This window comes from Ornithodoros turicata, chromosome 2, assembly GCF_037126465.1.
Source record: "Ornithodoros turicata isolate Travis chromosome 2, ASM3712646v1, whole genome shotgun sequence".
In the NCBI taxonomy this organism is placed as follows: Eukaryota; Metazoa; Arthropoda; class Arachnida; order Ixodida; family Argasidae; genus Ornithodoros; species Ornithodoros turicata.
The window spans coordinates 82,495,743-82,513,530 of record NC_088202.1 but is presented as its reverse complement, the minus strand read 5'-3'; the positions used below and the strand labels follow the sequence as shown (position 1 = coordinate 82,513,530).

At 45.8% G+C, this 17,788-nt stretch overlaps 1 protein-coding gene across 2 annotated transcripts; it reads left to right on the top strand.

Moving 5' to 3' along the window:
* Positions 1–605: 605 nt before the first annotated feature.
* LOC135383773 (signal peptide peptidase-like 2A) lies at positions 606–16,882 on the top strand. Of its 2 annotated transcripts, XM_064613102.1 has the most exons (13): positions 606–878; positions 1,395–1,535; positions 2,608–2,790; positions 3,099–3,185; positions 3,779–3,927; positions 5,559–5,740; positions 10,921–11,017; positions 11,917–12,088; positions 12,155–12,229; positions 12,283–12,457; positions 15,334–15,411; positions 15,528–15,682; positions 16,579–16,882. In XM_064613102.1, exons 1-13 carry the CDS (start codon positions 828–830, stop codon positions 16,711–16,713), a joined length of 1,680 nt encoding a protein of 559 aa, XP_064469172.1. In that variant the 5' UTR covers positions 606–827; the 3' UTR covers positions 16,714–16,882. The 2 variants fall into 2 exon arrangements, 1 of the variants encoding a protein (XP_064469172.1); XR_010420060.1 differs by lacking the exons at positions 15,528–15,682; positions 16,579–16,882 and adding an exon at positions 15,048–15,211 and having other exon boundaries at positions 15,334–15,386.
* Positions 16,883–17,788: the final 906 nt, after the last annotated feature.

The following is a 17,788-nucleotide window of genomic DNA, read 5'->3' as shown; positions in this document are numbered from 1 at the left end:
AATTCCCACAGCGCGCATGGGAAGTGTGATAGATTGTGTCTCCGTCAGGGGGGCGTATAAATGGTAGTGGTTGCTAAGTATGTCAGCTACTTCAGTCTCCACAGGCTTCTACTGTTCATCGTCGGAGAATGCCCGCGATGAGCATATAAGTGCTATCGCATTTCAATGACACTCTGCACAGTGATTTCAGCGATTTCTGCCTTACTTTTTTCTCATTTTATCGTTTTTTTTAGGATACTTGTTTCTCTATAATGTAGTGCACACGATCGCGGTTGGCGTCAGTTAACTGAGAATTAAGTGCAAGATTCACAAGGCTGCAAAAGCCGTCATGTGCACTTCGTAAAATAAAGTATTTGTTGAAAACAGGAGGTGTGTACGCCTTGACTGCAACCCTTCAGAAATACTCCAACTGTACACGTGTGGTGTTACTCACCTCATCTTCAGCGAATCAGGAAACAGAGCGATATAATTCTGAATGTCAGTTGGACTAGAGCGTTCTATGCAGCGAAGTTGTATTTTTGGAGTGTGTCCTGTGGCGTCCTCACTGTAGCAGTAGTTAATTATGATAACAGTGAGCCATAATAGAATCGCAGTAGCAAGCGTGACACGCGCTTGTAGGTTGCGACGAACGTGACTTTCTGGCTGTAAATGGAACCGTCCGACGCGTAAATATTTTACTAGCTGAAATTTGTGCCGTATGCATGTGACAGGGCGCAGTATTTAGCATCATGCTGTCTTTCCATGCGGACATCATGCGGACTTTCGCAGCGGCGTGTTGATGTCAGGTGATAGGCAATTTTAAGTTGCTCCAGCGTCCACAAAAAATTATGAAGATTACGCAGTTTCTGCTGCTGCTTGCAAGCATTACATTGTCCAAGGTAAGAGACGTCTTGTTATGGTGGGTGGAACTGACAAGATTATCCAGTCAGTGGACGTGCACGTTTCTTCTACGTCTGATAATATACAGTCTTAAAAGTGAATGTTGTCGTCAATGCACAATGCAGGTGGTACGCTGTCAGAAGCAGAGGTCCGGCACTTTCCGGCGAATTCCGCTCATTGATGCTCACTCACTCGCCGCTCACCTCTCCAGTTGCTCATTCGTGTTCGCTCATTCGTCACAATGAACATGAGTGAACATGAATGCGGGGTGTTCACAAATGAACACACATGAATGAGCATGAACACGCAGTGTCACATGAATGAGCATGGAATGCTTAGAAACTGAGAATTGCATACTTCGGGCACCAGGCTACATAGTTCCATCCCTAAAAGCAATGGTCAAACCCGCCATGCACTATATATAGATAGATGCACTTGGCAACATGAGAGTTTACGGGATAACGATAACTACAATCTGCATGCTGACTTGAGTTCATCTGTACTATTTTCCGTAGGTTCAAAGCGAATATGGTGTCTTAACAGTTGAGGACATGAAGAAAAGGACAGCGCCCTTTGTGAAAACATCGCAGGGCGCTGAAATTTGTATTAAGTACCTCCCAGATATGGTACCACTACCTATATTTCCGCAGAGTTTGGTAAGCTTCTTTTTTTTTTCACACAATATTTACATGCAAAGAGGTTGCCAAATATGAACAACGAACACCAGCCGTTCGACAGGCCAGCGTGGAAAATTGACCGATAAGATGTTTGTCCCGATTGTATCGGCATGCATGTACGCTTGTGCCTATACTGTCCATGACGTAGGGTACCAGGAATACGCCTAGAAAGGATGAGTCAGGATCTCCAGATCATTTTGACTTTACATTCTTTGTTCTCACGTCGCTATCATATAATGGACGATGCTGAAGGACCATAAATATGTAATCGTTGGATGCACGGGCGGCGGAAGGGGGTTTATATGGGTTACTGTAGACTCCCTGAATTTGTGAAGGGGGCGCAAAATTCGCATGGTGGTAAGGTGCCAAAGTATTATCTCAGGTGCCGCATGCGAGTAAAAATCCATGAACCCTTTTCCTGAATCGATCAAATTGCAAGCATAGTCAAGGTTTTGTCGGTTGGTTGGGTGTGTTGTATCCGTGTCTTGTTGGTTGTGCCAGCCACTTCAACAACGACAGAGAGGTCGTTCTCCTTACTGCGTAGCGTGAAGACGTTCCTAAGGTCGTCCATGGGGCAGATACGTCTAAACCATCTGTGCATCCTGCACGCCTACCCGAAGAAACTCGACATGCTCGACGACAAGGCTATAATACAGGAATCCGTCTCGCGGAAGAGTTTTAGATCAGGAGTGTTTGGGATGCCGTGATACAGTCAGAGATTGCGTGGTGTGTTTTTGTTATTGTTCTGTATACTGAAACATTCATATACAAATAATGCAACATACAATTCAATTCATACAAGACGAAAACAATAAACCAGTTGCCACCTTTTGTCATTCAGACTGCCTCGAATTTTTGGGACCCGGGCAATGAATTTGCGATGGCAGTGGCGGATGTAAGGGGGCGCCGGTTGGGGGGGTCACCTGAATTCAGGGCGTTGCATCGACCCTAGTTGGATGGTTCCTAGCTGTCGTCGCGCAGTTCGCACACCTTTGCCGAAACGTGCGGTGCTGCACCGGGTGGATGGAACCTTTCATATTCCTTGTTCCAGGGCTACTTTCAACTTCTTGACATGACCCAGCATGATGCGTGCTCAAGGATACCGCCAGACGGCACAGAAGACGCATTGCTTTTTGTGCGGCGTGGAAGTGACTGCAGCTTTGATCAGGTTCTGCTGAACTTCGCAAATCATCATCCAGCTGGGATATTGGTGTCCACGCCTGATTTACGCCTGGTAAGCGCACACGTCGCATCCATGTGTCTGAGCTGTGCCGGACTGGAACAAAAATCTTACCGCAAAGATCTCAGACCGGCCCAAGTGGGAACGACCTCAGACGACGTCTTTCTGGAGGTGCTATCGCGCTGAGTGGCTTGCTGGGAACTTTCCCGGTAACATCTTTAACTAATCCAGCCTTGTGACTGTACCCAGAGGACCCATGCCTATTTTTGCCATTATTACCAAAACCATGAATGAGCGAGCAAATTGTCAGCGCAAAATACAATTATGGTTATGCATGCTTCACATGGTATCAATGTTTCAAGGGCCATCTCGAAATTAAAGACAGGACAATACGGGACCTCAAAATCGTTGTGGCGTTTATTGAAGAGGCTTCTTTGAAGACATTAAAGGTACGTGACAGAACATTGTTTTAAAGTAGTTTAGTAACTATTCGCCTATCACAAAATATCTAAGCTGATCTCTGATTGTGCTCTGGTCACGTTAGAACATTGTGTATGCGCTCCAAATCAGAAGTGTCTAAGCTGACAAGGCTAAATAAATTAATATTCATCGGACATTTGTGTAATGTGTATACCGCACACAGATGCTTACAGGCCAACGGACCTTTTTTGGGTAAGCGCATGCGCATGCGCAGCCACCTGCGGGCGACTGCCATATTCATTGGGGGGACGTAATCGGTTTCAAGGTTACGTGGACGTTTAAGGTCGACATTTGACAACGCTTTGTACCGGTAATCTGTACAATGAGCTTTCACTCTTTCCGCACTGTTCTTACAATCTTCTGTTGCTAATTTCCCCCTCAACGTGCCAGTCAGCAAAGCGTCCCCATGTTTATTGGGGGGAAAGATACGACGTTCGACATTTCGCCGCCAGGGGCGAGGCGAATATGGAAATGGTCCATTGTATTCCACCTCGTATGCTTCCGTTCCATATTTACGCGATGTTATTGGTTTCTTGTAAGTGATTACTCGTTTTTGGTGTAGAAACTCTTCAAACCCAGCGATGTCCTTGTGGGAAAGATGTCCACCCAGAAGGTGCAGGAGCTCGACCTCAGCTTAGCTATTATTTGGTGCCTGGCCGTTCTCACCGTAGCTGTTGGCACATATATGCCTGCGAACTCAAGGCACCACGGGTAAGTAAAACTGCTAGGCCAATGGTATGTATACTATTCATGACGGGAGTTGCCTTTGCCATGCCAGTATAATGATGAGGGGGAACCAAATACATTAATTAGAAGAAAAATCTAGGTGGAAGTGCATCTTTCCCCCCAAGGTACCTATCTATGCAATTATATCTCTCCTCATCCACACAAATACGTACTAGTACACTCTTAAAAATGAACTTCACCGCATAGCACGCTCCTGGCCAACCATAACCTCGAATGATATCGTTATCTGCCCTCATTTGTTGAAAACGGGAGGCGTACGCCTTTTTTGTGACAATTATGAATAGCATAAGTGTCACAAAAAAGGCGTACGCCTCCCGTTTTCAACAAATCAGGGCAGATAACGATATCATTCGAGATTATGGTTGGCTAGGACCGTGCTATGCGGTGAAGTTCATTTTTTAGAGTGTAGCATGGTACATCCAGCTACCTAAAACAAAAAAGAAAAAAAGAGAACTGTTACATGAAGTGGTTCCTGCATGAAGAGAAGGAGCAAATATCTATTTATTTACAAACATTGGTGCTAAATAACTCGCCCAGAAGGTGCGTGAAGTTGTATGAACTGAATGAAGGTACACCATTAATAATCAACATCGTGGTTGTCTCCCAATGGGGGACAAGAGTTCTTCAAAGGGTAGAACTACCTCTTCAGGAGAGGTGGTGCATTTAACTCCAAGATAAAAGCATGCTTCTCACCCTTGATGTAGATCTGTCTTCCAAATGGGGGTGGGTGGGAAAGTACACCGTCCATGGAAGAACACTTCTATACTGCAGCTTCCTGGAGAGCAGCCACCCTGCCTGACGTCACCCGATCGCCATTACAGCAGTGTGGGGGGCGTCATGTCCGTGCCCGGTGATATTGCGCCGAAACCAACCTATATACGTGGGAACTGCCGTTCCACGATGTGGTTGAACTGTTTTACTGCTGGTTGTAGAAACGCTTGTGGAAGTGTGGAAGTGGAAGTGCTTCTACTCCTCACTTTCTACCCCAGAGGGTTGATAAAATTTTACTTTTTGTTGTGTAGTCTATGCGGGTATCTAACATTTTGAAAAAAGAATGAAAATATGAGAGGCACTTCTAAGACTCCCAAAGGTTGAAAGTTACGCTTGGGAAAATTTTCTTAAATGCAGCCCTCAGCAGTGACTTACCCAGACCTCCCCTTACACCCTGCATGCGCGCAATGACACATTAGGCGGCTACAACGTATCCGCACTCTTAAAGCACAACTTCACCGTATAGCACGCTCCTAGCCAACCATAATCTCGAATGACATCGTACTCTCCTGATTTGCTGAAACGGCAGGCGTACGCCATTTTTGTGACAACTGCATAAGTGTCACAATAAAGGTGTACGCCACCCGTTTTCAACAAATCGGGAGAAAGAACGATATCATTCAAGATGATAGTTGGGTAGGAGCGTGCTATGCGGCGAAGTTCATTTTCAAGAGTGTGCAATAGTGACCCCACCCTCGATTTTTTGCAACAGCCCCATCTACCTGCCATTCTGGATAAACCACTGACGCTTATGTAAGACCATCTTATATCGTATCTTATACCCTGTCTTATCCTCGTATCTTATACCATCGTCATTTCAACAGCTTGCGACACGTGGAGAAAAGGTGGTCCCTCGGCTACGTCGATCCAAAACTGACGAACTCAGAAGAAATGGCGCGTATGAACGCCGATATTGAAAATTATATATCTCCCTTCGTGATTGTCATATATGTCTTCATGATGGCCACCACGCTTACTCTGTTGTACTTCTTCTATGGCTATATGGGTGAGCTGTAGTTATTAACAATGGCTAACACACTAGCCACACGGTAAACTTCATGCATCAAACAGAATGGCACTAACTTCACCTCCTAAGCAACCATCATCTCGAATGACATCGTTCTCTTTTCTGATTTGTTGAAAACAGGAGGCGTACGCCTCCCATTAGGAGGTGGGCGGCGCATCATAGCCGGCACTTCGTCGTCTACAGTCGAGGGATGGCGCAGCGAGCGAAATGGTTTGAGTAGTCACCGCTTCACAACATTTTGGCGCTTGCTTGGAAATGCAGTACCGCTAATGTAACGTTATAGTAACGTCTTCTTTTTGTGTTATTTTTGTTTTCTCTTGGCGCGCGACGGGTCAAGCGAAATCTTGTGCAAACATATGGCCGCTCGTGCTCACCCATGCCAAGTCCAATACTGTGAACACGCATATTGCGCTCAGCCAGACGGAACAATTAGTGGCGCGGCTTTTGAATGCGCACAGGCTGTCCAGCTGTCTCCTGAACTTCTTCGTTGATCTGTTGCTGTTCCGTGCTGTGTTGTTGTCGGGCGAAGGGTTAGTCACCAGTCGTTTCGTGTGGTTTCTGCAAAGCTTGCGCATATAATAAACGAAATCTCTCGTAACACAAAAAACGTAGGTTAGACACGACTCGGTTGAAACAAGTTGGTGTCGACATGTTATAGCCTACCGACATTACGCGGAAATTGCGAAACGAAACCGCAGCCTGTTTTCTTTATTTCCTGCCACCCTGGGCTTACAAATTTCAGACCACGTTGTGGTGGTGCAAAACGCTTCATTTACTTGCACAGTCAACGGAAATGAAATAAAACTGCAAAGAGGCTGCATAGCGTTTCCCATATCCTTGGACACCAGTGGAGGAGGAGGAGAAAGGCAAAAGAGAAGAAGAAAAGGGAAGAAAAGCAGGGTAGAGGAGCAAAATGTGTGTGCGTGGACCATACAGCTGCTTGGAACGTAAGGTGCGAATGGAGGTTTCCAGTTTGGTCGAGTATATAATTCGGGTCTGTTGCGCTCATCCTGGTCGTCACTACCCACGGCCCCAGACTTCGCCCAAGTACAGATCAGCATGCCGTGAACTGGGCCTCTGATGTCCCATTCGTCTGGAAGTGACCTTCAGCTCCTGGATCTCGGAGTGAGAGCACTTCATAACAAATTGTCATTGTGAGTGTCATCTTGCCTATCCGCGCAGGAACGTCCAGAAATCCACTCTAGCTTTTTTTCTCGAGGCTGCCGACATCACATGACGTTGTCTCGATTAGCAAAAGGCACACGGCACACTGATTACAATTCTTCTGGCTTAGCGTACTTCCTTCTGTAATCGGGAACTCTAATTCGCATGCTTCGAGGATAGCGAGTTCAACAGGCTCTGGCAGGAGGTAGTCGTTATAAATTCGCGCAAGGTACACCAGCCGTTTCTCGTTCCGAAAGGCGTCGTCCAGTACCTACAACGAAGAGGCAGTACTGCCGGTTGGTTATACGTGGAGTTGACCGTGGATCTGGTACCAGTAGACATACGCGCACTTCCACAGACCGCACTTCCTCAGTTCCGGTACGTGACTCTGTCCTGTACGCTTGCTACCGTCCACCAGTTGGTCCTGATATTTCGCAAATGTTCCGGTCGCCATACCCGGCATGTTTAGTGCGGCACATAACTGAGCATTGGCTCAATATGCAGTTCCACTAGAGAGGACTCCCAAAACTACTGCGGTGTTCACGTCCATATGATCTTGTCCGATGCTTGGTCGAACCTCAGTGTCAGCCACACCCTTTAGTGTGCACATTTTGCACTGCAGTGTTAGTTCACTGCGCAGTCCTTTTGTCCGGAAGTGCACAACTGAATGGATGATAGATTCCGAGCGCCTTGAAGCTACTGAACAGATGCATTAGTGAAGACAGGCGTAACTAAAGCCCACAATATTGACATGTAACTGAAGCCCACAATACTGACATGTAACTAGATCCCACAATATTGACATGTAACTGAAACCCAAAATATTGACATGTAACTAAAGCGCACAATATTGACATGCAACGAAAGTCCACAATACTGACATGTAACTAAAACCCAAATATTGACATGTAGCCAAAGCCCAAAATATTCAGTCAACTGAAATACGCGCTTCGCTGCTGTCAAAGCGACGTCAAATTGCACAAACGATTGCAAATGTGTTTTCATGTATCCATAACGCAGCGAAGATCCCCTGGAAAAACTAATGCACGTGCACAAATGCTCCCATGTTCGCTCATGACGTCGTAACGCTGAGATTCATTTCCCAATCTGAGGGAGCCAACATTTCTATCCATTTATTTACCGTACTTCGACCTGGGTCCCAAGTGCTCCGATTCCATTTCAGCTTCCATTCTGATTCAACTTCGATCCTGAATAACTTTTCTCAGCCGAAGCATATCTGCACACTTGCCCATCAAATTGTCCGCTGTACCTTATTGTACACTAAACAATATGAACGTGTCTGAAATCTTCCCCAACCAGCTCCATCCGCCGCCCGAAATTCCAAATGCTTAGAGTCTAGGGCAGCGTTTCCCAAACTTTTGGCGGTGACGGACCCTCGGAAGCGATGAGAACCAATTCACGGACCCCCCCCCCCCCCCCCCCGATACGCGCTGTGTACACTGCATTGCAGAGCGCGTTTAATATGCGCGACACGGTATAACAAGGAAAGAAATTACATTTGTGCAAGCATAAACATGGTCAAGTGACTCTCTAGACAGAAGCGAAGTCCAACGCCACTGCTTCCAACGCCACGTGCAGTGCGAAGTATCATCTGGAGTGCCACCATCGCTGCAAGAGGGCCGCGGATTGCCAAATATAAAATGCGCTAAACACAGGAACACTCTCAGTCAGTTCGAACTCGAAGCAAGACGATATGACGCACTGTATTTCCCATGCTAGCCAGTGCATAACCAGCAACCTCGTCAGCTGCTGCGTGCTTTCTATACAGCTTCAGAAACGATTCCGGACTGGTTTCTTCTTCTTGTTTGTATGTGTATGACGCGGACAAACGTGCATTGCAGGATTTTTCTGTCAAAAATTAGAAGCCAGCTGTTGAAGCTGGGTTTTGGAAGTTCTGGGTGTTTGGAAATCGGGCAGCATGTACGAGCGCGTGTTTGTGGGGACGAAAATCCTCACTGAAAAGTGAGAGACGGTCGCGGACCCCCACGGACACTCTCGCGGACTCCCAGGGGTCCGCGGACCACACTTTGGGAAACACTGGTCTAGGGGACCGCACTTGATCCGCGCTCCTAACCACGTCATGGGACGAGGGGATACCCAGTGCGGTTCAAATAACTATTGTAAAGTTGTCCCATGAAACAACAGACCCCCCTTCCCGTTGACATCCTACTGGATGAGTGCTAAAAGCGCTGCCAGGTTTCCGGCATCCTGTGTAAAAGAAAAGATTTCACTGTATAACCTATCCAGCGCCACTATTTTTTTTTTTACAAGCATGATCCTTCCACATTTCTGTGGCTGCGACTGGGAATTCCAAGACAAATAAGTTTCATCTACTGTTCACCCGCGAAAATGAGCATCGTTGAACAAACAATAAACAAAATTTGGGGCTGGGCTACGCTGCCCGTGCTCGTGCTTCCGCGTCATGATCAACGTCGGCCTCGTCGTCTTCCGGCCACGTGCAGCGGTATATCATTTCCAGCGGTCAAATTATTGTTACTTGTGACGACACACTCGATGAGAGATGGTAGCACTGCGCTGGCCATTCTGAAGCGGCGTACTCCACGGATGACCATACCTGACAAAAACTCGTGTGCCGAGTCAACGGCTTAACATAGATAAAATATTTTTGTTGGTATTGGTTCTTGATATGTTTTTCTAGTGCGTGATCGAGCCAGATTTTCGATTTTGGGGGGCTCTATTTTGTAAGCGAGCGGAATCTCGAAATATAGCTTTTCCCAAACCTTTCGACGACGATATAAAAATTTGAGTCTAAAACGCAAAATCTGCTTCGATCACGCACTAGATCTAAGCATCCTCTTCCATTTAAAAGCAGTTGCACGGAGATCAACCAAATTTTCGCGGCGCTACGGAAGTTGAAAAATGTATGGGGATTCCCATAGAGCGTCTGTGGTTATGCCATAGGCGCCGACTGCGGGGGGGCGCGGGGGCCCTTGCCCCCCCGGAACCTGAACTAGGGGGGGCGCCGCCTCCCCTGGGAAGTCCCGCTAAGAGACTGACACCAACCTTTGGGGCTCGGCGCGCCCGGGTCAAAAGAGCGAAGAGGAACCAACCCCAAAAATGTATCTTGCAATTCGTAAAATATGTATCCGCCCACCATACTCATTATCACAGTAGAAGGTGAGGCGAAGAAACACAGAGGATGACACAACACATAGCTTGAATTTCGCCCAAAGCAATCTGATCAATGAAACGAAGCAGTCGAAAAGGTACCAGCAGCTGCCAGTGAGGTGTAACGGTAGAATCTTCGGAACGCATATTCGTTGGGAGCGGGTTCAACTCCCGCTGCTCAATTTCATTGACCATATTCATAACATTGCGCGCATTTCGGGTCAAACACCGAGCATTCAATGCATTTTGTTCCTCTTGCACTCAGTTTTCAAAGGCGTAATGCCTTCAGTTGTGTACATGTTCACTGTTTACGTTCTCTCTGTTTTTTTTCTTTTTTCTTTTTTTTCTGTTCCTCCTTCCTCTTATTTCTATACCAGTTCTGCATACATCATAAGATCCCATCAGAGTGTGTGATTCTTCAGCTTTAGTTTTGTGTTCTTCATTTTTCTTTTCCTTTTCTTTCCGTCTTTTTGTTTTCTTTTGCTTTCTTTTTTCTTTGCCTTTCTTGTCTTCCCCATTTCACTCTTTTTTTTTTGGAATAACACACCGACATCCATCTGGTTTACCTTTCTTTTTTTTTCTTAATAAACATATCCCCCCCCCCTCCCCCCGCGAGAGTACTTATTTCGCGGTGCGCCCTTGCCCCCCCTGGGAAAATGAAAACTCTCCGCCTCTGGGTTATGCACCGCCTTAAGTTTGCCGTGTGGCTAGGGTATTAGTCAACGAATGCACCATAGGAAAAAGACTGGAAAATTAAAAGAAATCTTATGTTGTGGGGAAAGTACGCTTAGTGTGAGCCGATTATTTTATTTCGTTTGTGGGTTTTAACTGTTCCTTTTTTACAGTGTACGTTTTTATCGTCATATTCACGATTGCTTCAGCGATGGCTGTTTATATCGTTTTGGAACCAGTTATGCACATGAGTCCATTTGGCAAACAAATGTAAGTATATACTACTGCAAGTAAGATATAATACCGGATTCCTTTGCGTAGAGTTCATAAAAGGAAAGCATCTATATGACATGTAGTTCTGTGCTGTGGCATAACACCAAGCCAGTTCTCGTAATGTCGCTGTAACGTCCTGTCCGGGAAGTTCTGCTATACATATTTTTATAATACAAGTACGCGAAAATTACTCTACATCTGTTTTGACATTCCCTTCGATTGTTTCCATGCAAAATATTATCTCAGTCGAATATGTGAACGTGCTAGCCCATCCAATGTGACTCCGGAAAATCGGCTGTACCGATAACGTTGAGATTTCACTCTTCTGTAAAGTAGTGAAATGTGGAATAATCCAAAAGCTCGAAAGCTCGCTGTGTGGTCCTCTGCGCTAAGTGACACAACAGCAGAACTGTTTACTGCCAACTTGTCAACCTGTCAGCTACAAAATTGACAGCCCATGCGACATTTTGTTTACTGAATCAGAAACTTAATCGTGATGGGCGCCAACCATTGCCATGAATGATAGGGCTGTCGCTTCTGATTTGAGGGGAGAGGGAGGTGTACACCTTTTTGTGTCAATTATCATGTATCTAAATCGGCATAAAAAGGCGTACGCCTCTTCTCTCTCTTCGAATCAGAAGCGATAACCCTATCCTTCGTGGCAGCGGCTGGCGCAGAGCGCGCTATGTGGTGAAGTTTTTAAACTGTGCAGACATCGTTGCCGAAAATGATTACCATATTGATGGCAAATGAAATGAATGATGGCATTACTATAGATTTTACCATATATATTTATTAGTAAGATTAATAACGCTATATATTTTCATTATTCCGAGTTCACAATCACGTTCGTCATGATTGATATTGTGTTCTCTTCTTCCGTATCTTGCATTCAGATACTGCGGGTCACCAGAAGTGTGGGAGGTGACACTCATAGTATTTTCAGTTACACTGTCAGTAACATGGCTTGTATTCCGGAACCATCCTTCATCCTGGATCATGCAGAACATGCTCGGAATTGCATATATGATAACACTGCTCAGATTACTCCACCTACCCAACTTCAAGGTGTGGTGTGAAAGCACGGGAATTACGAGTGGGGAAGAAAGCACACATGTTAATGTAACTTCGCAGACTATAACTCTTCTCTTGGCGATGCTCTTCTACTACGACATATTCTTCGTCTTTATTACGCCGTACTTCACAGCGGTAGGTAATTTTAGAAGAAATGCAAGATTGACGAGTGTGTCCCTATTTCCCAGAGTGGTGAGAGCATCATGGTACAAGTTGCGAAAGGAATTGCTCAAGGGGCATCAGGAAGTGGTTCCTTGGAGAAGCTTCCCGTATTGTTGAAAGTGCCACATATAAGCAATCGCGCCATGTCGGCATGTCTCGGTGGATTTTCTTTGCTTGGTTATGGGGACATCGTGGTTCCAGGTGAGCCGGCCCATGCGCACATATTCGTGTACGCATGACTGGAAGTAGAACTAGCGGGATGCGATGGCCAAATTTGTCACTACGTGGTCACATAGGAACAAATAAATGAACCAGCGTAATTGCAAGCTGGGTTACATGACGAGAAAAGCCAGGGCTTGGACAACAAACACGAAAACAGGTCAAAAGGGGGCAGAGCATAGCAAACTTGCAGTCCTGCCCTCGACCTACGCCCATGCAGGCTTCAAGATATGTTGTACCGTTTTACAACGAGGTGCAAATATTGTGCAATGTTGATTCGGAGAAAAAAAAAGTGATAAAAAAATCAGTGAAAAATAAGTGAGTCACGTAATTGAATAAAAATTCAGTGGGGATTTAGCGGTAGATGCGAGAGAAATGCGTCAGCATTAAGCACCTTTTTCTGTGCGTACTTGACTTCCGGGTATCCACTTCCGTTCTAAACCTGACTCTTAATTACATACATCTTACATTCATTACCTTTAAACTCAACTTTCTTGTTTTAATTGCCTTTAATTACCTGTAACTACCCTCAATTACTCTTACCTCATACTCTTAATTACTTTCGACTACTTCAAGTTCAAATCGTTTACCTCCATTTACATTTACCCTCTTATGTCCCCTTTAAATATCCCCTTATACCGCTGCCTCGGTGAGGTTTCACCATCTCATACACGAACACACACACACACACACACATGCATACAGCTTTTTCCATTTTGACACTCCTAATGCTGACGCATTAAAACTCTCGGAGGACGAAGTGCAATCCTTCTCGGGTCCGCGGCACGTGCAGCAGCTGCTGCAGCTGCAGCTATCATGGCAGCGAGCAGTGTCTGTAGCTGTGGAACAGCGATGCATAATCAGGTTTCTTGTCAAGGGGAACGTCAAACCAGGGACTGAAACCAGAACGGAACCGGAAACGGAAAACCGCTTGGAACGCAATTTTTTTCAAGAGCCGTTACCGGAACGTATAATCGCAATTCACTATCGGCTATTAACCGAAACCGTAACCTGAACCGAACAATGTGATTTCGGTTACCGCCGGTTCATACGAATTTGTTCAAGCGAGAACTCGAACAACTTTGGATGCGCTATTTGTATCGCTTTACAACTCTGATCAGTGGTGTAGTACGTGCTTCTGTTAAAGTAGATCTCTTCATCATGTGTTTTTCATTCAGAAGTTATGTAGACAACATGCGATCTTATGTGCTCAGACCCATAATCGGATGACATACGCATTGTATGACATGTATTACGTACATCTCTTATGAGTTATGAACTGTATTATTGTGATCATTCAAGATACGACGCGTTGCACGTTCTTTCTTTCCACACCTGTTTGCTTAACCGCTAAACACACGCAGCTTTTCTTGCCTCGTAGCTTGTTACAGCACGAGCGAAATGAATGTGCACGAGAACACGGCCCCTCGACCGCTCCCTCAAACAGGAGCGATCGAGGGGCCATGACGAGATAATAGAGACAACAACAAATTATTTTATGGAGATTGCCGCAAACGGCCAAAGTGCGTCGAAGAAAGAGTTCTCTTCTTCTTCGACCTGGCTGATGGTAGCGGGGCCCACCCCGGTTGCTTGTGTTACCCGTTTGCATTTTGTAGCTCATTTTGCGACATCCACTCAGCCTGCAGATACATCCTAGAGAAAACCGAAAAAAGAGAGAAAGAAAAACCGGTCCAACTGTTCGGTTGCCGGTAACCGCAAATATTAAAACGGCGAATCCCGTAACCGCAACCGCTTTCAGAGTTCTGACACTGAACCGTAACCGAGCTAGTATTCGTTTCGGTTTCAGTCCCTGCGTCAAACCAGCTGCCTGCGAGTTTGCAAGGGTTGCACGCACAATATGGTGAACAAACGATGTCAAGGGGAAGAGTGTACGCATGGTGCAGACAGTTTGGCGAACGACTGGATAGGGTTCGGGAACAGTTCGGGGCCTTGCAGCCCAGCGTAATATTAGTGTCGGCAGTGTGAAGACAATCATTCACGACCATTTACTGTTCCGCAAAGTCTGTGCAAGATGGGTTCCCCGACACCTCACTTGTGACCAGAAGAGAGCGCGCATGGCAGACTCGAGCAGCTGCGGAAGCAGTTTCAGTTCGAGGGGGACGAATTTTTGCAATCAATCATCACATGTGATGAAACTGGGATGCACCATTTCCCTCCAGAGACAGAGAAAAAAAACAGCATGGAATGGCGACATAAGCTTCCCCGCCGCCAAAGAAAAGCAAGATGCAGCCGTCTGCTGGGAAGATCATGTGGACTGTCTTCTGGAACATGCGGGGTGCCATCCATGTCGACTTTTCGAGCAAGGGTACTCCTAGACGTTGATAAAGGGTTCCGTGCGAAACGCAATTCGGAAGAAAAAGTCTGACATGTGCCCCGGAAGGGTCATTCTTCTTCATGACAATGCCCGGCCTGAATTTGACTGTAGTAACCCTGGTCAAAATGCGCTGGGAGGTTTTACCCCTATGCCGTTAATGTCCCAATTTAGCCCCAAGCGATTACCATTTGTTCGGGCCCCTTAAATAACACCTTAGAGGAAAGACGTTCCACACAGATGAAACCCTCCAGAAAGATGTCCTGCAGTGGCCACAACAGCAGCCGACACTTCAATGAGTTGCCACAGCGATGGCAGTGGTCGTACCGACACAAGCTTCACCACGAAGGCAAATCCGGGTCCGTCAAAACGACCTTCCCGTTCCGTCGCTAACGGCTTGAAAAGTAAAGTTATAATACCAATAATATTTGGTGTTACGGCGCGAAACAACTATGATCATGCGAATAATGTAATACGTCCCTGAAGTATTTGGTTCTTATTATGTTCTACATATGTCACTCCTTAGGCTTGCTGCTCTCCTATTGTCGACGGTTCGATCTTCTGCATCCGGCTGCGTCCCACTACTACATCACTGCCTTAGTGTGTAAGCTGGACATCAGGACCTTCATTTACTCAATAACCTTGAGTATTTTATTAAATAGATGCGGTATTATTAGATGCGGTACTTCTGTTGATGAGTGCAATTTAATTGAATTGCAGCTTACGCTGCGGGATTGTCAGCGGCATTCCTTGGACTCTACCTTATGAAGACAGGACAACCTGCGTTGCTCTACCTTGTGCCAGCGACTGTGATTCCAGTTTTCTGTATGGCCTGGTGCAGAGGCCACCTCAACTGCTTTTGGAACGGTGTCATGGTACTGTATATTCCTATTAGCTTGAAGTATACGACGATTTGCTGTATTCGTGGCAACTTGTCAAGTCTGTCGTTATAGTTTGGTTGTCGTTACTTTTGTGCGGTCGTCGTCGTCGTAGAGAAACTGATGAGAAACATCAGCTACATTAGCAATATACGTCCTGCGGCGATCGACTCACGGCAACAGCCTCTTCATTTCGTTAGCTCAGGTGCGACCACTACCGTGATGCATTTCGCATACCACGCGTCGCATACATCTCGTCGCATCTGTGATCCATTAGATGACATATTTGAAACAGACTACTACCAGCAAATTTCTCCTTTAAATCCTTTAATAGGCATACGGGTCTGGTTCGCAGACTTTCTTCTAACGAACACTAAAACAAATCTCGGTCTCTGTCGGCGAGAAGGGCAGATATAATAACCTCGCCGCTGACACTCGCCTGCTTTCGTCAACCGCCATCCTTGAGGTGACTGGGCTGTGGACTAGGAGGTGGTTAGTGGTTAGCATGAAATGTGAAATGTCGTGTTCGTCCTAATTGTCATTCAGCCTCTGCAGTTTACGTTGCCAGATATTATGCCTGTTCCCGTATGTATAACTTTCTTCATAATCTACAAGAACTGTGCGGGAAGGCTCTAAGTGAATAGCTAGGCTTCCTGTCCTTGGAGTAGCTGATGACCTGGCCCTGGAAAGGGAGAAAGACTACCTTCTTTGTGCCATACCGGTGGCTAACCTTTCCCTCTTATTTTTTTTTTATATATAATAAACATATCCCCCCCCCTTCGTAATGTGTGGTTCGAAAAGAGAAGGTGCGATAAAATGGACAAAGCTGTGTCTTTTAGACGTGCTATGTATCAAGTTGTGCATCAACTAATGAGTCTTGTTTTTCTTTGCAGCATTTTGATGACAACGGAATATGTAGTTACAGCGCCGTTCCCGTAGAAAGCCCTACGCCTGATCTGGACGCGTCAAATCTGCCCGGACATCAACCAGGCAATAGCGGGCTTCGGGGAATATTGCCGTCTCGTTGACATGAAACGACATTACACCAGCCTTATAGCTTCCATTGAACTATTATAGTTTTATTAGATTTGGAAAATCCGTTTGTCGTGGAGACTGCAGTAAACTCTTGACCTACAAGGAATGAAGATCTATAAGCAGCGGACAATAAATGCTTCAATAAAGGTTATCACATTTGTTTGTCATGTGCCAAAGCAGTCCCTCTCATGCACGCAGCAGGAGGTCAACTTGTCAGGGTTGCAGAGACACATTCGCCGCCTAAGGATGTGAAACAGAGATTGTCCATCATGCTTGCGAATGTGGATGACACTTTGTGCCGACAGAACGGCATGACTGAAAATTCATGTGGCCACCCGTGCTTTAGTCCACGTATTATCGAAGTTTATGTATTTTATAGCGCTACTTGTCATGAGCTTCCGCACATGTAACCACACATGGAGCTGCTGCCAAACGTATGTTAGCCGAAACTTTGTGTCTGGCCAGACACAATGCCGAACCCTTAGTTGCGTTGTGCGCCGAACCCTCAGTTGCGTCAGTGTCCTGAGTTAGAATTAGAAATGCTCACTGTATAGCTATACATCCGGATGTGCCTAGCGCCTGTCCATTCATCAATGCTACTGCATCCCTCTCCATCACATAACATGGTGGGAAAGCCTGCAGCATGATGACCACTATATGATGGAACAACTGTAGCAGCCCGTTCTATTTGCCCTTCAATCCCTTGGAAACGTGTGGATACATGCTGGTTTTCATTTTTACTACATACCACACCGTACGCTGGTATGGGTCCAGCGCGGACTTGCACGTATCTCAAGCATTGTATTTTAAATACTTGCTTTGGTATTTAATATATTACTAGTTACATTTTCCAATAAGTATTTTGTACACTATCGGAAATACTTTTTCAGTATTTTCTACTCAGTACTTTAAATTCTTTGTCAATCGTCTTCGTACTGCTGGCAGCTTCTCGCAGCCTCTCAGTTTTTTGTTTTTGTTTTGTTGTCCATTTTGTCTTTGAGTGACACCGTCCGATATGGTTCAGTTAAGTAGTGTCTTTCGGGCCGTTTACATTGTCACATTGCAGCA

Excerpts from the sequence above, each read along its gene's own strand:
- LOC135383773 (XM_064613102.1), top strand. The coding sequence starts at position 828 with ATGAAGATTACGCAGTTTCTGCTGCTGCTTGCAAGCATTACATTGTCC. Across the intron at positions 5,741-10,920 it reads CTTCTTCTATGGCTATATGG|TGTACGTTTTTATCGTCATA; the intron begins GTGAGCTGTAGT and ends CCTTTTTTACAG. Across the intron at positions 15,412-15,527 it reads CTACATCACTGCCTTAGTGT|CTTACGCTGCGGGATTGTCA; the intron begins GTAAGCTGGACA and ends ATTGAATTGCAG.